The following is a 22114-nucleotide window of genomic DNA, read 5'->3' on the forward strand; positions in this document are numbered from 1 at the left end:
AGATATTTGTGTAAAAATGTAAGGAGTAGAAGTAAAAAGTCGCCATAAAAATAAGTAGTAAAGTAAAAATATCAGAAAAATCTACTTGAGTACAGTAACGAAGTATTTGTACTTCGTTACTTCCCATCTCTGAAAAAAAGCTTCACAATTTTTATTTTTAGAAGTGCTGTATTCTCTTTTTTTTATTATTTTTTTTTTTACAATTTACACTTGAATCAAAAATACCATACACTATAGGTTGTAGTTGTATTTTAACAAAAAAAAAAAGAAAATTAGGGGTTATTTGTAATTTTGTTACCCATGAAACTATAAAACTAATGCAAACAATACAGATTAAAGTTGGTTTTTAACAGACTGGACTTGTTAGGAAATTTAAAGTTTAACTAAAGTTTCTGGTTCTGTGTCAAAAAACTTCAGATTTTTGCTTCTAAAATCAAACTATGTTTATTGTAGTATTTTAATTCTAAATTGTGTCAACTGAGCTGCAACCAAGTTGTATTTATTTATTTTTTTTGCCACCAGCAGAAGTATTGTGATATTCTAAGCCAAACACAGTTTATATTAAATTAAAATCTAAATAAGCCATTTTTTCTTAAAATAAGTGATTTTATTCTTGAATTGAGGAGGTAAGTGAAACCCTTTGCCAATGAAACAAGACAATTTCCTTTAAAAAGAAGAGAAAAACTGTTACATTGTCTTATTTCAATTGAATATTATCTAGTTATCATATTTTAAGAGCAAAAAACAGTAATTCCACTGGCAAATAATCTTATTTTCCTCCTCAAATTAAGGGGGGATACACTTAATTTAATAAATGTTGACTTATTTCTAGATAGTTTTTGCAGTGTAGCCCCAGGACAGGTTAACTAAGCAATGAAATTAATAAACTGTGATGATGCAGAGTATTAATGAGGGGTTAAAGGGCAGTAGGCACCAGTGGCTGAAGATAAAGTCCTCAGATAGAGGATTAAAAGGTCCAACGGTAACACCAAATAAGTAAAATAAAACCTTAAACCTAAATATAGTACCGTCTTTAGAGGTGTCAGGTGAGACTCTGGGTCACAAACACTTGTTTGCACGCCACATGTTTAAATGTGGGTGGTGGGGACGTGTAGACATGCACTCATGCCTGACTAGTTTTTAAAGGGGAATACATAAAACTTGGGCCACACATGCAATCACAGGTCTTACTATGTGAGTACATGTACATACATGCCACCTGGATCCAACACACTTCCATGGCCAGATCCTTCAGGCTCCTTACCCACCTCCTCTCACATTACCTCACACCCATAAAATACATCTGTATTACCCAGGAGTCCTTTCACCAGCTTGTCTACTCGTGGTTTTGTTTTTGCAGTAAGGAACCAATAAAGCATGTCCTAATTTTAGACCTACACACCTTTGCTCTGCCTCTAAAAGTTTTCTTATCGTTTTTTCCCCCGTTTTAAGAGGTTTTTATACACAGTCAAGATTGTATGTTTTGGCTTTGGCTACCAGCATAAATGGGGATGTTTGGTATGAAGCAGGTGGCTCAGGTGTGTGTGTGCATGGGTCTACTCATTCCACTTGATTGACATTGGCTGGAGATGGTTGGGGGCTTACGGGAAGGGGCCTCTGAGAACACATTGCCCCCGTTTTAATGCCAGTCACAGACATGGCAGTGCTACAGTACACAATGTGCTAATGGCTGCTTTTGGCTGTGCACTTTTCATTTAAGACATTGTATATCAAAGTGATTGTCCATTGTTCATGTTAAAGTAAATACACAATGTGTCTTTTGTTCCTGTCTTCCCCAAAGGTCTTAATGAGAAGTGTGAGGTGCCAACAGATCCAGCGTTTCCACTGTGTGCAGAGAAGGTGGAGGTGAGAAGGTGTAAATGTACAACATGTGGAAGCATAAACATCAAGGCTCTGCATGTGCACTGGTATGGTAGTAGTAAAGGTATTTGCCAGTCTTAAAGTTTTATATATATACTAATTGAGTCAGCATGAGCTTTATATAAGATTATGGTTTTGATTTTTCAGATAACCATGATGATTATCCACCATCAATTTATTATTTACCATTTATAGCGCCAGGTTGAAGTACCCATTCCCCAACATTTTCACATGTTGTCACATTACAACCACAAACACTAACTTATTTTATTGGGATTGAATGCGAAATAGTGATACAACTAAGAGCATTAATTAGAACTTAACAGAAAGTTGCAAATGGTTTTTAATCTTGTTTACTAATTAAAAAAATATTGGGCGGCATGTATTTACATTTACTCTGTCAAGTACTTTGAAAAATAGAACATGAACTTAATTTTTATTGCCATTTTCACATTAACGCCTCAAGATACTTTATACTTGAACCGCATTCACCCAATTCTACATTTATTACACTGATGTGTGGATTCTTTTAAAAAGATTTCTCAATTTCAGTCAGGTTGGATGGAGAGCATCAGTGAATATACATTTTCATGCCATAGTTTACATTTGGTTTCCTATCTGGACTTTGACTAGTGTGTTCTAATACTCAAATATGCTTTGATTCCAGCAGTTCTGGTTCTGCTGATATATATCTTTTCTGTCTCCATCTTTCTATCTTCTCTATCTCTGCTGATTGAATGCATCCCAACAGCATGACTCTGCCATCACCATGTTTCATTTGTTCCTTTTGTGTTCACAGTATCCGTTTGCTTCAACAATCTGCATTTTACAAGCAAATTTCAAAAGTTTGAATTTACTCTCATCTGATGAAAACATCTTCTTCAACAATATGGGCCTGATCTTCAAAAATTCCAAATTAGAGGAGTTAAATTTCACCTGTAATTGATTTTTAGTTTGTGCAAAAAGTGGTTATGTTGCAGATGATTTAAAAATTGATGCACACATATTAAGAGGTGCAAACCTTCTGGGTATAAGGCTCTTTCTGTCTTTCTTACATGGCTTGTGGTAAATTGCATACAGGACATCTGTTTTTTTTTTTCTTCTAAAGTAGCTTTCTTTTTTTCATTCATGTATAGAGGCCCGTTGTGATTAGTATGACTCTCCTATGTTCTGTCAGCAGATTCTTCCATCTCAGCTGTGCATATCTCCAGCTCCTCCATATTTGATGGGGAATGAATAAAAGTGCAAGTGATACTGTTTGCATTTTAACTTGTAAAAATAATGCATTGTCTTTTCTCCAGTTCCTGAGTGCACAGTGGCAGTCAGACCCCTGTTATGCATTTTATGGCGTGGATGGCTCCACCTGCTCAATATTAGGTTATCTTAGTCAGATAGAAGACTTTTGTCCAGCCCAACCTAAAATAAATAACACAACAGTGCCATGGCATCCCATAACCCCTTCTTATGCAAAGAAGGTAACTTCTTAACATTATGAATAACTCTTTCAGTCAAAATATTTATAGAAACAGAGAAAGTTTTTTTTGTTCTCATGGTTTGGTCATTTGCAGACTTTCATACGTGATACTCTGAGCCCACTGTATGAGGTGATCAGCAACAGCAGCAGCCCTGCAGTTACGTTTATCCAATCCAGAGTGAAGAGGATGTCTGAAAGGTGGACATGGGCGGGTAAAAGAATGAAGCAGAGTGGGAAGATGACAGGCACCCCTCAGATGAAGGTACAGCTTTTCTCATTATTTAGAAATATCAATACTGCAAAGCACCATAAATGTCTATTGGCTACTTTTATTATAAAAAGAAATAATCTCTTCTTCTTCTACCTCTAGTTTGGGTTTATTTAGTCACTAACAAAGTCTAAACAAATTTATCACAAGACACAGGTAGGTACAAAGTGGGTATCAAATGTCTACAGCTTAAAATTAACATGTGAGATGTTGGTTAAATATGAAATGAGAATGAGTAGTTTGGAGAAAAATAAATATGGTGGTGAGCTGGTATCAATATTACATTTTTCTTATTGTTAGTGCAAAAACTCCCTCTTAAAGGTATAGTGGAGGACAGACTCGGACCGGTAATCTGTGATATCGGCATTTACCCAGTGGGCCGGTCCTAATTTCACTGTGCGAGGGATTGGCCTGCCTTAAATCTTACCGGCCCCAACACCTACTCTCCGGCCGAAGCACCTACCTGTGACTGTAAATAACTTAAGGAGCTCAAGATGTAATACAAGGTTAACTACTTAAATGATGCATGCAGTATATACAGCCCTTCCTTGTCATGCACATCCTTGTGACAGTTGTCATATGGTGTGATTTTCTATTTCTTCAAACTGTAACTAAATTATAAGAAAACCAAAATGCTTTCTTTAAACCAAACTACGATGTTCCTCTAATATTTGGCAAATTTATGTTAGAATATTTTGCAAAAATATGTTGCAGTGCATGATGGGGTTTTGCATCTAAAGGCTAACATTTCCCGTCTTATGTGCATTGTTGTCAAGTTGGGATTTTTCCCAATCTGGCAGTTTAGGACGGCCATCTATGGGTAAAAAATGTTTGTCTTTAGATTTATGGCCTAAGAGATCAATCGGCTTTGGTTCCAATTGGGAGAGATTTTGTACATCGAGGCAGTTTATGAACATTTTTTGGACTGGAAAATGTGAGTCAGTGACATCTGGCAACCCTGCTGATGTTACGCAAGAGCAGTCACTGTTATAATAACCAAAGCCAGTAAAGTAAGTGTGCCTGTTTAGTTCGAAAAATTCCAGGGCTAAAAATTGTTACCAGTCTGAGCCTAGTGGAGGAGGTTCTTTTTTTGGGTGGATCATCAAAATAAGTGGTCCTCCTAATTGTCAATCATTCTGGTGATGTTTATATAAGTTCATCCTACGTGCTCGTCCCCATTTTCACTTACTGGTGGTGAGTCTGACATAGTGGAAAAATTACAAGGCTTGTATGAGCGATGCAAGGAGCAGCTTTTAAACAGCATGCACAAGGAGAAATGGGCTTGTGCATGCTCTCACACGCGTTTAATAGGCGTTCCCTCTCCGGAGCGGGTACATGGTTGTGCATGTGCATTTTTGTTTAAAGTGGAGATGGTGAGTCTTTTCAAAAGTTGGCAAAAATCCTGCGCTATAGCTTTAAGAGAGCACAAAAGGCAATCTTTCACTTTTTGCAACCCTTTTTTTTATGAACAGTATGTGAGGCTACATCCACTGTCTACACTCAGGATTATAGTCTGAACTGGTTCTGTGTTCTTCAGCTGACACCTCAGTAATGGTTTATAGCTTTGTGTTTTTTTGTTGCTGTAGAAAAGCCTTCTATATATTATAACGCGTCTTCTACACAGAAATATATATATATATATATAAAAAACATAAGAGTACATTGTGTATTTAATATGAATGTTAATCCATTTCACTCTAGGTGCTGCTTTATCTCGGCGCGCTTGCTGGCAGTGTTGGTCAGCGTTTTGAAGCAATTGTGAATAGAGGGGGTCCTCTTGGAGAACTGGTCCAGTGGGCTGACCTCAGCGCCTGTCTCACCATCTTGGGACACAACCTGACCTTCAGCACCTCACAACATCAGCTACATCGGTCAGACATCTTCAAAAATATTAACAATGCAACAACATTTTGCTATAAGGGGAAAAATATCAAACTGAAAATGCTTCGGATTCAGAACATTTGGTTTTTACTATTTATTTTAAGATAATTATAAAAAAAGATATTTAATTTTTGTCTTCTCAAGAAAACCTTAACACTCAATATTTTTAATGAAACAAAGAGAGTCATCTGATTTCTTCTAAAATGAGGGACCCATAAATACTTGTAGATCTGAAAGATAAGAATGGTGGGCCTGATTAAAAAGAAAATTAAACAAATAAAAAAAACCTCAGCATATGGTGTCCTGAATATTTCAGGTTGATTATATTTGTCTTGAGTGTTTATGTGTGTTTTATTTGAGCAACAAGATCATGATCTGTCTCATTCTTGCTCCATTTAACCCCATGTAATAGATAAATGTGCCTGCTTTTCAGTCAAACTCACTGAATGTGAATCCTAATGGAAGATATTTACCAACGGCATAAATGAATTGCATAGGTTTTATACATATTGGATGTATTTTTTTATTTCCTGTAATTTATTATCCTTAATGCTCCATATTATTGGTGTTCTTTCTATGCTGTGATACATCCAGACTGATAGGTGCTGCTCCAGGTCATGGCAGCTGTCCAATCCAGAGACCTCTCACCTTTGACCTCATCTATACAGACTACCATGGGCTTGCCCACCTACATAGAGCTATGGGACTGGCCTTCAAACATTACCAGTATGACCATCTTCTAACAACATAATTATCCACTAAAGTAGCAGTGGATTTATCATACTTAGGTTTTAGTTCATGGTGTTATAAATGTATGGTTTGAAAATCGACAGTGAAAGACTGCCTTTATGCTTTCCTAGGTGCCGTTTCAGGATCCTGGATTCGTTCGGCACAGAACCAGCCTTTAATTTGGCAAGTTATGCACAGAGTCATGGATATAAAACCTTGTGGGGCAGCTGGGGTCTTCAACCTCTGCAGTATATGACCATGTTCCGTAAGTAATGTGGCTGTGAGGCTCTACTGTGCAGGACAGAGAGTCTGACAAAACTTAAATGTTTTAATATTTTGTCATGTTACCAACAGCTTAATTTTATGTAATTCATAAGGTTTAGAGTTCTCAAATGTAGGAAGAGGAAGAAGATGTAAAGCAAGGTCTCAAAAGCTTTTATCTATTTACTTTTACAACTAGACATCTTAAAAGTTTTGGGTGCATTCTCAAAAACACAACTGCTTTATTTGTCACCCGCCCGGAGAAGCACTCCATTGGGACAAATATTGAGTTACGGTACAGTTCATCCAAGAGGAGGGGGGGCGGGATGTGCACAGCCCTGCCGCCCTCAAAGGCACTGCCTTTTGAAGGTAGTGATGAATGCAGCTGTTCTGTTTCTGGCCTCTTATGTTTGGAACATTAGAGAACAATTAGCATCACGAAGATCAAGGAATACATAGACAGGTCATAAGAGAATTGTGGGGAAGGTTGAAGTTAAGGTATTAAACACAATATCCCAAGCTTTAAACACCTCATAAACTGGCAAAAGATCAAGGGGAACATTAATCAGAGAAAAAGTCAAGAGCTTAGAATACATAAACAAGACAGTAGGAGCTGCAGTGATGGACTGATGGTTGTAAAATCTATCAATACAGCTAATCGCCATTCACTAAGATTAAATGGCTCAAGATGGCAGCATGTTGGCTGCAATGTCATAAACAAATTCTGTTCATTTATTGATGACATTATAAAAACAATCTCCAGTTCCTCTTTTCCTGGGTCAAAGTTTCTTTCTCTGACTTTTTTTAATTGGTGGCCTTGGATGTTTTTTTGCCGTTTTTATCTTTGGATATTAATTTTGATGCTTAATCAAGTTTGTTTTTACAGCTGTTGATATACGTCTCAAAAGTTGAAATAATTTAACTAAACCCCAAAGTCCCATATCACTGAAAAAGAATGTGCCAAGATTTCAGGAGGAAAGAGAAGAGAGATGGAAGAAATTCAAGCCATCTCTTTCATTAATCTTTATGGGCATTATGAAATCTTTAGGAAGACAGATTAATGAACATGGACCAACAAAAATACCAGGAATGCAATATCATATATTTCAAAAAGGTTCAGACGTAAATCCAGTTGGCAATCTTTACAAGGAATTGCAAACGGATGTCTAGAGTGTCAAGGTAGGGTGGAGGTTGGTTGAGGACCCAAATGCAGAGATGAGGAGGCGGAGATTAGCTTTGCTGAAGGTGCAAAAGGCAACAGAAGCAAAATCCAAGATCGATATAAAAGAAAACCAAAAAACAATAGACACCAGGGGAAAACAAACATGAGAAGCTAAACCAGCACTGAGGAACTGCACACGAGGTTTATATAGGGGAAACAGATCAAAGACTGGATTAAAAAGCTTACAGGGAGAAGGTGCAGATCGGGAAAGGAGACTGGCACAAGAGGGCAACAGAGAGCAACTCGAAAAACACAACACTGCTTAAATATAACTAGAAAAATAACTATGATGACACAAAACGGAAAAGAAACCAATAACCAAGAAAATTGAATACATAAATAACTGAAAACTCAAAGAAAACCAAAAGGAAGAACCATAACATAGAGAAGCTTTCCATCTAATCTGACTGATCTTTAGAAAGTTTGCAAAGCTAAATTGGTAAAAGTGTAACACACTGATAGAAACCTGCAACTGTAGGTGCAGCAAAAAGTGACAACTTTATGTAGAAACTAAGGGAGGAGTCATATACACACTCACAGACAACTTTTGCTTTTTTTTTTTAAATATGAAAAACATTGTTTTCCTTCATTTTTAAATGTATGCCCCTCTCTTGCAATAGGCTTACAATTAAAATAAAACACTGAAAATGTGGTATATGATGCTACTAAATACATTTAAGAGATATGAATACTTTTAAAAGTCGGTTTACTTGTATGTATATTCCCATTATGCACACAGCTGAAAACTCTGTTTCAAACTCTCATTCCAACTGTTTAACTGGTCATAATTACCAACCTGTCAGAGGATGGATACAAGCTGGAAGCTGTGAGTAGAGAACCCCCTCTTCATTTGTCATGCTGGAACGTTGGAGCTTATTTTTCTTGCTGAGTGAGAAGACGTAAAGCAGCTTGTTAAGAATGTTCAAGGAAAAATAACAGAAAGCTGAGAGATGATAAGAACAAAAACAAAAAGGGAGTAATGTGGCAGAGATTGGGTTTTGCAAAATGAAACAGACGAAGACACAAGCACTTAAAAAAAGCCGTGATACAATGTGATGTTTCCCCATGTTGTTTGATGATGTCTGTCTATCAGTTCTCAGCCTGAGAAGTGTGAGTGTGTGTGAAATTATGGGCTCTGACAGGTGTTGGAGATAAGTGGAGTTAAAAAAGATCCTGCAGGAAATTTCGTGTTGGATAGATGAGGACAATTTTGGCAGAATTTACTCCTACCTTTCCTGGCAAACTCTTTGTAAAGTAAATACTCATCCCTAACGCCTTCCCCGCTCTGTCAGAAAGCAGTTGCCTATCCAAACACTGAGCCTCCTTTTATATCCAGAGTTCATCTTTTCCTTCTGAAATATCATTAACTCTACAAAATTGTTTCCAACTGATTTTAAAATAAAACATTTTTGCCTGATATAAAAAAAATGTAAACAGCATCACAAATATAATAACATCATTTTTATTTAAATTATTCTGGTAAAGCCAGTGCAGATGTAACCCAACAAGACTTAAAGCTGTCCTAGCAGTTGAATACAATCCGATCTGAACCATAGCAGTTGGGTTGACTCAAAAACTTGATCACCGAATAAAATTCTTAGAACTGATGTGGAGCCTTGATTAAAGTTAATGTTTTATTTTTAGCCAGTTTCCAGCTTCATTGTCTCCTGTCATCCTCAGCTCATACTCCTGACAATTCCTTCCTTGGCTTTGTTAGTGAAGAGGCGGTAAAGAAGGAGTTGAGGGGTGATGAGCTCAAGCCAGAGAGCTACAAGAAAGAGAAGATAGCAGTGGTCTATGGAAAACAGGAATACATGTGGCAGGTAGGAGAACAACACTTTTTCAGGATTTAGTTGTCAGTTCGGTTATATGCAGGAACGATTGTGATGTTGAAACAAAAACATTTTTCAGCCATTAGGAAAAGGTCCACTTCAAATAATAAGAAACACAGTTCCAGGTAAATTAGACATTATTATTATTACACAAAAATATATGAAACATATCACTATTTTTTTTGTTTATTCTCAGGGGTAAAACTTTTCCAATCCTTTTTTGTGATTTAGATAATTGTGGTTTACAGGTAATGAAAACCTCAAATATATATAAAAAAAGAAAATATTACTTAAGATTGTTATAAAAAGAGAAATTTTATTTTTTATGCATCTTTTAGGGGGTTGGGGCTCAGTTAAAATCAAATAATTGCATCAGAGCGACTCCGTTTTGCTAAAATATAATGGACACCCAAGCTACTTTTATCTCTGCCTTCAGGTTATCTTTATTGTTGGTTCAGCTGATAGCCATACTTATCAGTTTTGATCATACATTTGATGACTATGGCTTGGAGTTAATAAAAAAATGACATTAAATGACTCAGAAAATTATAATACATTGAAAATGTTAAATATTATTAACTCATTGTATTTTTAAAAATTATTTTATTCTAAATGACCTAAAACAGGGCAGGTTAGCCTGATTTACTCTCAGACACTGCGAAAAAATAATGTCATGATACATTTAAAATATTTGTTTTTCAGTTGTATGTTTAACTGTACGTATATACCAGGATAAATCGGAATATGTGGAAACAATCAGCGAGGAATTGGAAATTCATGGCACAGTCTACCAGCCTCCTGGACTCGCCTCTAAGCTACCCAGTTTCGTCAAAAACCACGGACTTTTGTCCCAGGAAGAGTTTCTGCAGCTTCTTCGCAGGACAAAGGTCATATATACGTTTACAACAGAAAAAAAATAAACTTTTCTTCTCTGCAAGTTATAGTGAATATATATCACCAAAGAAAATAAATATAAACGTGACATTAAGCATAAACTTTTGTTGTTCCCTACAGGTGTTTATAGGTCTAGGATTTCCCTATGAGGGTCCTGCTCCTATTGAGGCCATAGCTCTGGGCTGTGTGTTTCTTCAGCCACGGTTTGACCCTCCTCACTCATCCCACAACAATGACTTCTACAGAGGGAAGCCCACTACCAGACAGGTACAGAAAAAAATGAGTACATTAAAAAGAGCATTTGATTTGTTGATAGTATTTGTGAATAAGTACAAACTGTAAACTACGAATCCCAGATTACTTCACAGCACCCTTATGCTGAGAAATTCATAGCTAAACCATATGTGTGGACTGTGGACATGACCAACAGGACGGAGATTAGGGAAGCGGTCAAGCAGATTCTACAGACTGAGGTACATTAAATGAATCAATAATTAATTAACCAACAGGATTGTTGTTACTGAGTGTTCATAGTTGAAATGTGTAAAAAGGTTCATCACTTTTAAGGGTTTAAAAAAAAATCGTAGATAATTATATCATATAGCAGTAACCATATTAATAATTTAATTCAGTGGTATTTCAATTCAATTTAATTCCCTCCTATTATCTTTGTTGCTTTTTGAAAGTGTAGTTCTCACTATAACTGTTGTCATTTTCAATTTACTTGCTTAAACCTACCGAACGTTTTACTCAAACATGGACCTAAAGGTTATTATAGTAATTTAGAATAAAAGCAAAAAGTTAGACATAAAATATACATTAACCTTATTTCTTCTGCTCATCTTTTTACTTTCAAATCCAGATCCATATGCACTCTTGTTTGCCTGCTGTCTGCTTCCTGTAGAAAGTGAAAACCACAGTGCAGAAAAGCTCCTAATCTATCAGTACTGTATATGGTTACAACATGAAACCGGAAAGCTTAGAGAGCTATATGTCATTTTTTTCTCTATATTAATGCTACTCGTAAACACACATTGGTGAATATGTCACGATTTGTTTGGAGGTTTTTATGAGGACCCAAATGCAGAGGCTGACAGGCAGGGGTGAGTTCTTAAAGGTTTAATGAAAGATCAGGCAGCAAAAACAGGAATCCAAAAATCCAACTTAAAAATGTTAAACAAAACAGGCATTCAAAAATCCAACATAAAATCAAACACAAACCAGAACCATGGAGACATCAGGGGGGAACCATCAAGGAGCCAGGGTGAGAAAAAGTAAGATGAGGAACCAGCGGAAGAACCAGCAGTCTTCCGCTTTCACTTCATATGAAACTGTAACTGTAGATCGACTTCATCAGATATTAAAACAGCATTTTTTTAGGTGAGAATTAAGAGCAAACGTCTGATTCCCTGAATGAAACATCGTTGTCAGAGGTTAACACATTCTCACTCCCAACTCTTCAAATACTGATGCTTGGTCAAAGCCTCCTGCATGCCAACATATCCCCTGCGGCCACTTACTAACTCGCAGAAAATTTATATTACAGGATACACACATTGGATGGTTTTTCCTAAAGCTAAACCTTTTAATCAAGGAATGTGGCATATTGTACCATTTTCATAATTGTGATTTTTAAGAAGATTATTTATTTTAACTATTAATAATGCAAGAGAAGCTAATTTGATTCCAGTAAACAATGACTATCACAATAAAAGTTTTTCAGTGGTAAAGTGTTTCCAGCTTGTTCAACAATATTCACAGATACATTGAATTAACCTTGCAGGCAGAGCAAATTGTCCGTAGATTCACAAACTCTTAGAAATACATCTTGCAAGAAGCCAACAGATGCTTTAGCTTCAATACAGACATTTTTGGACCAATTAAATGCAGTGACGTGTTTGACTTCGATGCGTCACCCAGAGGCGGAATGGTGAAGCAAAACAAACAAAGCTGCAGTGGTTTTAAGTGGAATAGCCTCTATTTCTTTTTGAAAATGAGCAAACAAAAAGGAATTTTTGCCTTTGTGGATGGGAAGATTTTTTTTGCACCTTCCACCCAACCGGATAGTTAACTCCACTGGTTGTGAAACAAATCAAGAATGTAACAGAGTACAGCTGCTACAGCTGCTGCGATTGGCTAAAAACTCGACATGGGTGGCAATTACCCGATCATCTCAAAGAATTACACTTTCTTTTGTTAACACTTCCTACATGAGGCTTTCCAGACTGTACAGTTCAAATTAAACTACCCAGAATAGATTTGGCTTATGTCAGGTTAACATGAAATACCCTTGTTGCATAAATTAAGCATGCAAAGGTTCTGCCAATGATGTCTTTCCCTGTTCCTTCACCTGTACCCTTTCCTGTCATGAATTCCAGTAACAGTAGCATATAAATGTGTGTTTATCAATGTTTTTTATTTCCCAGGTGAAACCTTTCACTCCTCCAGAGTTCACTTGTTTGGGAATGTTGGAGCGAGTACACCGCTATATCAGTCAACAGGTAGAAAAAGCAGACCAAGCTGCTCTGGTATTGGGTTCCCCCAAAACCAAACCAAGATTTAGTCATAGACATGGGAAATGTAACTTGTTACTGTAAAAATGTAAAATGCATTACCTCTGAAATCACATTAAAGGTTTTATACCATGCTTTTTCAAATCTTCAAAAGTCAACTTTAGGCATTTATATGAGGACAATATTATCTTTTGGCACAATGAATATTTGTTATATATTTGTTAGAAAATATTAGTTGTCTTTGGTGCTAATTTTGTAGCCTGGAAGAAGGACGCTTCCTTTAGTGCAGCTCCATTGTTATGGTTGTTGCCCATTTCTTAATGTCATCTTAAACTGCATTATAACAAGTTGAAAAACATACTACTGCAGATTTATAATAGGCTAACGCAACAAAGCTGTTTCAGTTTAGCAAGCAGTTTGATTTAATCATTGCTCTAGCTTCTTCATTGGCTAGTTTATTGTTGGAATAATGGCAGTTTTAAGAATTACTTACCCTGACAATCCATTGTAGTACAGGCCGAGTTTCACCAAGCAGCCAGCAGTGAAAAAAATACAATTTGACAACTTCAGGCAATATGTCTCCTCTGTAGCATGGCTTAACAAATTCTTAGACCTTTTGCAGCTGAAAACTCATTTTCACTACTTAGTCGTTATCTACATCTAAAAAAAGAAAAGTTGCTTTCATTGTGTAGATTAGGTGCATAAGTTGCCACTTACTGTAGTCTTAAATAATTATGCTCTGCATCGCATCTCCTGTCGCTGATAAAGGAAATGGGCATGTTGTTTACTGGATAGGGTTGGTGCAGTTAAGGAAGGTGCTTCTTGTAAAGCCTATATAACAACAGCTCTACATCAAACGGTGATGGCCACTAATTATTCAGGGCAGGAAGGGGTTGCTACTCAGACAGCAGAAATCACGAGGATCACCCAGACATACATTAATCAAGTAAAATACTATAGTGTTGGGGATTACTTTGTTGAAGGGATAGCATTATAACATAGTTAAAACTTAAAAAGGTTGATTTTGCATGATATAGGCCTTTTAACAATTTTTGTTAAATTAAACGTTCTTATTAATAAATATTTCCAGCATTCTTATTTTAATTGCAAAATATTTGATTTTGCAATAGAGGACAAAAATGTAATTGTTTTAATTTGAAATTCTGATGACTTGATAAAGTTTTCCCTTTTTCTGTCTATAATTCATTGAAGGACTTCTGTGGTAAATCTGTCACCATGCGGCCTCCAGAAGGTGTTCTAAAGGTTCACCTGGGTCCATTGGGTGAGGCCTGTGTGGATGTGTGTCAGCACTCCTCGCTCATGTGTGAACCTGCTCTCTTTCACCACCTCAACACCCCTGACATATTTACCAGGTGAGAAGGTTCACCGTAGGTTTATGCTTTACTTAGAAATAAATACAAAGTAAAACAGTTTAAACTTGATGTCATGAACCTTTGGTGTTAGGTTTAGGTTTTACTTGTCTTTGTTTCCACTGTATCTCTGTGTCCTAAAAGGTCTTGCCATATCCTGCCATATTATACCTATGATAATATGATTATTATTGTCTCTAAGGTGTTTCCATAATGGTTTATTCATTTTTGTTTTGTTTCTTAGTTTATTCCAGTGTTTGGTTCTCTCTGTATTCTAGCTTTATCCCCTTGGATTCGTATTTGCCTCCCATTTGTTTGCTTCCTTATTCTTAGTTCAGCACCTGTTCTTAGTCTCGTGGCACACCTTCAGCCTTGGTTGCTCCTCATCATCTTAAGATAAACTTATCAGCTCCCAGAGTCTTCATCCACACTACCCTCTGTATTCAAGTTCACTGTTGGCATTTCTCTCTCCCCTGGATCCTCTCATTACCATGTCCCTTATTCCCCACATTTCTCCCCATTCTTCCATCTAAGCTGCATTTTCTGTTTTTTTTGCAATGCTGCTGGTTTTATTCTTTCCATTTTTATGTCATTTAGTCCATCATGCCTTTTCTGAGATCCTGTCTGCTATTCTTTCCAGCTCCAAAACCACAAATTCTTACACTTGCATCACATCTTAGTAACTGCATGGAGGATATAGATTATCTTAGAACATCAAAACTGTCTAGATCTTCAAAAAAAGAATGTGAGATGTAATACATAAAAAGTACTCAATGCTGAGAATGTATATTTTCTATATTATCAATTGATCTTGAGGTTTGGGTTACAAGTGAGTTTTAAACTCAAATTGGGTGATTAGAACCATATTGCTTTTCTAAGTACTTTTCTTCAGGACCAAAACTATTGTTCAGTGTATTTTCTTTTGCTTTCACTGTAACATTTCCAGACTTTTACAACTCTTTGTCTCTTTTCAGTCTAATTCTAAAGCACTTCTGATTCCTGGAAATTATTTAAAGTAGAATGACTCCCAAAACCTGAAACAGAGAGTTAGTATCTATTAATTTATTTCTTGTAACTCCATCACCCTACACACTGACTCACCCTCTTGCTAAAGACATAACAACCCTGTTGAATGTCTTTCTTACTGTAGTATGATAATCTATTTCTGATTAATTTGGTGCTGCTGTCTGATAAAGTGAGATTAGAAGATTTGTTTATCTCCTTTACTGTCCTTCTCTCTGTGTGTTGGTGGAAGGATAGACTTTGTTTTGAAATGAGCCTAGATGGTTTAAGTTCAGGTTGTTTTTAAGTTTTCAATAATTTATCAGAATGTTAAAGTCCACAAGTTAGGATTTCATGCATAATTTATAAAACGTTTACGTTGAACTTGAAAAAAGGGAAACATTGACCAAGTTGTTCCAGATACAGTAATTTTACAGAAAGGGGTTCATGGATTTTAGCAAAACTGTTGGCCTATTGTCCTGCTTATGATCAGGTGCATTACAAAAGTGGATACCATACAATTAAAAAATAAAAAATGTTGTCCATGGGACCCTATGAGATAAGTTGATCTTTAAGGAGTTGACTGATATTTAACAGCTTTCTTTACTCCATCTTATGACATCAAGGGGCAATGGAAAGAGGAAACAGGATGGAGCAGTAATACTATTAAACTTATCACCTTTATTCTGTTTTGCAGGCTTGGACTGAGCTGCTCCAGCATGATGCAGGAAGCCAATCATTTGTTTCCTTCTTATAGCCCTTGGGGTCGTCTTTGTGGCCTGCAGCAGGAGCCCCTTCTGTTCAGCTGTGCTGGATCTGACTCTTCACAACGCAGATTGTGTCCTTGTAGAAGACTTGCTTAAACTACCTATGAATAGGAATATTGAAGAACTCAGGATCATTGTAATGCAATGTTTGAAGTTAAAATCTTCAGCAAAATGGAAGCTCTAACAAGACTATATATAGTGTTTCCAATCTTGCTTGTTTTGTTTATAATCTGAAGTCAAAAGCTAGATATGATATTTGTTATGCTTACACATACACACATTTTTATTAAATGCATGTACATTGTTTTACGGTCCTGTATGTTTTCCTTCATTCATTTTCCTTATATTCTTGCTCTGTTAGTTATTTTTTTAGGATCAAGGAATTATTTGAAGGTATTTAAAAAAATGCAATAAGTCAGTTGATCAAGTTTGTAGGCTTTTTTGCTGTTACAGCTGTGTTAGTATGCTAAAAAATTGTTTATTCATGTGCAACATTCTGTCCGAGACCTCTCTAGTCCTGGGTTGTTGCTCATGTAGTTTCCAGATGACTTACTGCTGTGGAGATTAAACCAGCCTGAAAGGAAAGAGGGTGACAGCCTAAATGATGAGGCTTATTATCTGAATGAATCGTGGATAACCTTTCGATATATTTCAGAGGATGTTGCCATGTGACAGTGATTATATTGTCATGAAAGCCATTGGTTCCCTACCATGTTTGACTGCTTAAACCCCTAAGGTGTGTTTGAATCCAAGTCCCCTGCAAAGAAGGCAGGAAGGCTGCTTGTGTGTCTTTCCAGCACCCATTTAGAAGTCAGAGGTGACAGCACAAATTGTGCTTTCTTGAGTTATCTGACTGGAAATTACACCTTAAAAATAATTTGGAGCATAACAAATGACTTATTTTGCACACAATCCCTCTGTTTTCTTGAGTATTATTCTTGATTATATCCTGCAGCCCTCTGCCTCCTCAGGGCCTTCCTTTGGCTGATAAGTGGAAACATATAACCTTTATTTAAATTATACAAGAAAGTTTTTTTTTTTCTTCAAGTGAGAGTTTCCTTAGTTACACATGGGTTGTCTCATCAAAAATTGTTTCAATAACATCTGAAAAAGAAACAAAGAACACCCAAAGGTCAAACTCCAGCCCTGAGTCAGTGGTGTCGCCGATGGACTGCTGGGCTACAGCACACAGCTGTTTGCATTGATAAGTCCAAGAAAGGCCAAAAGCTGCTTAAATAGTTGTGGATGGTAGGATTTTCCCTGGGAATGAAACTCAGAGAAAAGCTAACGGGCGATAAAGGAGACATCTACTCTGTCGTTTTGCCTCATGCAGCCAAAATGTTACTTAGGAATCAAGCTTCTCAGTGTCACTTAAGCATTGAGTGGCTGAGTGAATGGGTAAAAACACGGAATAACCTTAGGGGAATGAGCTAATCTTATTTGATTGTGACAACATAGGGCTTTGGCTAAATGTCTGAAGCACCAGAGATGATGGTAGAGGAGGAAAAAGGCCACATTTGTCTCTATGTGATACCTCTTAAGCAAATTTTGGAAAAATGGTGGTATTTCCAAATGAATCACATATGTTACTATTAGTCTAATGTTTTGTACCGCCTAAGGGCTATAAGATACTTCCCAGGGGTGTGATGGAAAAGAGATTCAAGCTGAGGGTTTGAAAACAGACCAACCTACATGTGGACCAAAAGGTTATAGTGTTTTCATTCTTAAAAAAAAAATAAAATACAAATTTTAATCAGTATTGCATTTGTGGGTGCAATCCTCAATAATTATTTAAAATAAGAAAATATTAAAGAATTTGTTTTGGTAAAAAATTATGTCAAAACCTTTTATTATTTAAATTCTCAGTCCTCTGGCTATAAAATTCATAAGTACCTTTCTAGGACATACCTGGACAACTTTCTTGTTTCTTATAGCTTTTTTGCCTCTCTTCCAAAAGACCTCTTGAGATCTGAACATGGGTGGAAGTAACAGGCTTTTACATTAAATAGTCAAAACCAATAGTAAAACCACATTTATCCAGGTTTGTCGGGTACAGCTGATATTGGAAGATGTTTTAAAGCTTGTTCACAGGACATTGTTAGTGAATACCTACTTTGACAGTGTGCCTTAAGGCACCCCCAGAGTAAAGCATGTTTAAGGCAGACTCAAAATGGACTTAAACCAATGCAAATTCAATCTTAACGGTATTGTAAGTACAACTAGTGTGACAAAAAAAAATTTTTATCGGGAAAAAAGTAACATTGAACTGTTTTTTATTTGATAGCCAGAATTATTTTTAAGACATTTTATGTTTTTTTGGGAGGGAATACTTTTTTCAGCACCTTTTCTATAAATATTCACAAATACCTATCCATACTTTTATGTTGTAGGACAATTTCAACTCTAGTTTCATATTTTGTTATTTTTTTCATGTCTAATAACTTTGCAATAATTCCAGGTTAGCAAGTAAAAACTTGCTAACCTGGACTTTTGATCTTCATATTGTATTTTTCAATTAACTTTTCTCTTCTTCAATGACCCTCCCAAAGACATTTAAACCTCCCTCCATTAAAACCTACCAGATTATCACTGGTGCAGGTATAATCTGGTGCATTAATTGAATTCTTTGCAATTAATGATTTTTTTTGGTCAAATTTCTTTCTTCTCAGGAATTTATCTGTTCTTCTTGATGTTCTTAATGATTCAACAGATTGTTGACTTAACAGTAGCTGAATAATTAACTCTGAGGTCCTTGACGACGTCAGACAAACCATTGAGGTAAATGTGGTTGACAAAAGAAAAGCTAACATTCTGCTCTTTTACTCAATATAAAATTAGAGCAACATCAGCTGATGTTCTTATTGACATTGTCCTCTGACTTAACCAGAAGAGTGCTGAAGTAAGAGGAGTTTTTTGTATTGTTTTCTTTTTATCCATTTAAATAACTTTGCAGCTAAATGGAGCCTAGGCTGAAGTTCAACAGAGGAAACTCATTGCTCTCCTACATCCACCTGCGACACAGCCAATCAGCTTCGAACCACACCTCTACGAAAGCCAATCAGCATCCAAAGTTCATCTTAAAAGGCCTCCGATCCACTTGTGTGCTCCTGTGCGCGGGCGGTGGATGCGCTGTGACTTTATTCAGATGACACTGTTTCAAACCACCTCCAGCCTCTCCTCCACCATCGTAGCTAAAGCTTCATCAGATTGTCATTCGTCCCGAACTCTTACTGCGTTCCGTGTCTCATGTTAACCGGTCCGGCAGAAGACCGCCATGTTGAGCCTGGTTCTATCAGAGGTTTCTTCCCAACGGGGAGTTTTTCTTCTCCACTGTCGCTTCATGCTTGCTCATCATGGACAGGTTCTCTCAACCTGTGTTATCCAACTGAACTTCCATCTTCCAGTTCCCTGAGTGAAGCTCTAGAATCAGCTCACGCAGTCCATTGGATCTCCCCATAAAGCTCAGCATACCGTATCACTAACCAGCAGTCTACAGACTGACCAACATCATCTATCTCCGTTCCACCACCAGCTTCAGGCCTGGGGGGGAAACAGCCCTATTCTTTGCTTCTGTTCATGCATATCTATCAAAATTAAGCACTATGTTTCCTGCCGAGGTCTAAGCCCGAAAAACTAAGTAATTGTATCAATACCGGTAAATTTCTCCTAATTGTCTTTTGTCTTCGTGTGAGTTTTTCGGATTGAAATGCATCTGATCACTCTTCATACATAGCAACAAACAGCCGATGAATTACCACCGTAAAAGCTGAAGCAGTAAAGATAGTAAAAACAGGATTTCTGTCGATTGTTAACCACACTTAACAATCACCTCTTAATGCTTTCAACATTTCTTAAACACTTTTTTTATCCTGATATTCATGTTACAGAGTGAGAGGATGTTGAAACTGTTTCTAAGGGGCATTTCATCCAGGAGTCTGACTGTTCAGAGTAATATTTATGCAACCGTCCAGTTATTGTTTAAATGTTTCAGTTTAGGCTGTGTACGGACCTCTATCTGACACAGCCATCCATAAACTGCCTTTTTATTATGAAAAGTTCTGACAAAGGAGATATTTAGTTTATATGTGCGCTCATGCAAGTGCCTGACCACCTACTGGATGGTGTCCATGAATGCAGCAGCTGCATAGCACCTCTGCACACCGAAACAAGGATTAAATGGTTAGAAAATACAGGATGATTAATGGAAGTGAAAAAATATGAACCCCCAGAGAATCCAGGAAAGGAAACACAAACCTTTGTCAGGGTCAGCCAGACATCATGGTGAGCTCACGCTCCAGCAGAGCTTCAATTATGTTTGTCTGAGCACTTTTTAATTTTACAGGAACTCTTTTGGTCACAAACTTCCATTTTCTTCAACAGTATACCTTCTAATTTGGGAATGTGGTGCCTGTTAGACATTTCCTGCCAAGAAAAATAAGAAATCATGAAAAAAAAGCAGCTGAGCAAAATATCAAACTTTCAACTTTTGTGACACCTGGATTTTTCTCTAAGAGAAATATTATTCATAGAAATGCTATGAATCAAGATAATTGCCTTCACTCAAACAACTTTGAGTTTCTCTTTCCTAACTTTAGTTTGTAGGCACTAAGATCAAGTTTAGTCCAAAGTGAACTTAGAATTTGAGGTGTCAACATCAATTTGAATATATAACAGAAGATATTACAGACATAAGACATGGATGTTTTCGTCTCAACAATGATCAGAGAAAAATGTAGGAAATAAACCCAAAAAAGGGATTTAATTGCTGTACAATGCCAGGATTAGAGAGCACTATAAATCACTGGTACATCGTGATTCACGGTGTTTCTCAGGCCCAGTTAGTCACCATTACAGACATTTATTATTTTTACTGATAAGCAGTAATAGTACCTTTATTTCATTTTTTCCGCTCTTGTTCTAAAAGGTGTTGTGGTGAAGTGTTAGGAGCAGAGCATTTGTGTTCTGAGAGTGCTACAAATATCTTCCGCTTCTCCGAGATCAGCTGACCGTCCACCATGCTCTTCAAGTCATTGAGGAGGATCATTTAAAGCCAAAAGGGATGAGTAATTTAGTTCCTCCAGAGATTTCTAGGTCTTCCTTGGGGTCTTCTTTCAGTTAGATAAGAACACCTCAAAAGGGAGGCATCTGGATCATATCTGGAGAACATTGTTTAGAGAATTAGCTAAGAGGAAGGGGCGACAGTGGCGTTGGATGTAGGAGTTTGCCCTGAAATCGAAGGATTGACGGTTCAAGCCCAGACTCCGACTTTCAGTGTCGTTGTGTCCTTGGGCAAGACACTTCACCTGCATTGTCTACTGATGGTGGTCCCAGGGCAGCTGTGGCTACAATGTAGCTTGCCACCATCAGTGTGTGTGGGAATGGGTGAATGAATGTAGTGTAAAGCGCTTTGGTCAAGTCTCCTAACTTGAATAAAGAGGATCATTTTAAGTCTGGAGGAGCTGCAGAGATCTACAGTACAGGTCCAGTGGGAGAAACTGTTAAAAGGATGTTTTTTAGTCTTTTGTGCCACAAATATGGCATTTAAGGAAGTGTTCATAAAAGCCCTGTTTCCAATTTGTAACAGTTATATAGGAAAAAGCGCAATCACATGGGAGATGGCGCTCTGGTCAAATACAACCAACATTTCTTTTTCTCCTACATGCTTAATGTTATGTAAACTAACTCTGCATCTTAACCAAACTCCCACCGTAATACATGCTTGTGGCAGCATCATGCTGTGGGTATAATTTTCTTTAGTAAGGATAATAAATGGGGGGTGGGGGGGTGGATCTAATACAGAATGGAAAAAATGTTTTATGCACCCTACAGCCTAAACACGGTTTCCTAGTGAAAATAGAAACCTTTAGAGGCAGCAGTCAAATTTAAAGGAATAGTACACCCAAAACATGATTAGCCTTCATTTTCTACTCACCCCCATGCAGAACAACACTCTGGAGTACTTTTTTGATATCTCAAATGCATCTGGAGATCTGGGAGGCTTCTTGCTGTCTGCTGACATT

The 22114-nt window shown here is 37.0% G+C and overlaps 1 protein-coding gene across 1 annotated transcript in view; it reads left to right on the forward strand.

Moving 5' to 3' along the window:
- LOC107084988 (alpha-1,6-mannosylglycoprotein 6-beta-N-acetylglucosaminyltransferase B-like) overlaps window positions 1-16396 on the forward strand; it is a 24191-nt gene extending 7795 nt beyond the window's left edge. Inside the window, exons 6-18 of the mRNA XM_015375077.1 lie at window positions 1802-1866; window positions 3183-3356; window positions 3450-3617; window positions 5325-5494; window positions 6099-6230; window positions 6365-6498; window positions 9397-9539; window positions 10280-10435; window positions 10563-10709; window positions 10799-10915; window positions 12869-12943; window positions 14168-14328; window positions 16025-16396. Coding sequence (XP_015230563.1) covers window positions 1802-1866; window positions 3183-3356; window positions 3450-3617; window positions 5325-5494; window positions 6099-6230; window positions 6365-6498; window positions 9397-9539; window positions 10280-10435; window positions 10563-10709; window positions 10799-10915; window positions 12869-12943; window positions 14168-14328; window positions 16025-16190 — 1808 coding nt within the window. The 3' untranslated portion in view covers window positions 16191-16396. The remainder of the gene's footprint in view (window positions 1-1801; window positions 1867-3182; window positions 3357-3449; window positions 3618-5324; window positions 5495-6098; window positions 6231-6364; window positions 6499-9396; window positions 9540-10279; window positions 10436-10562; window positions 10710-10798; window positions 10916-12868; window positions 12944-14167; window positions 14329-16024) is intronic.
- The last annotated feature ends 5718 nt before the right edge of the window (window positions 16397-22114 follow it).

Source organism: Cyprinodon variegatus, unplaced genomic scaffold, assembly GCF_000732505.1.
Source record: "Cyprinodon variegatus isolate N-32 unplaced genomic scaffold, C_variegatus-1.0 Scaffold113, whole genome shotgun sequence".
Classification (NCBI taxonomy): Eukaryota; Metazoa; Chordata; class Actinopteri; order Cyprinodontiformes; family Cyprinodontidae; genus Cyprinodon; species Cyprinodon variegatus.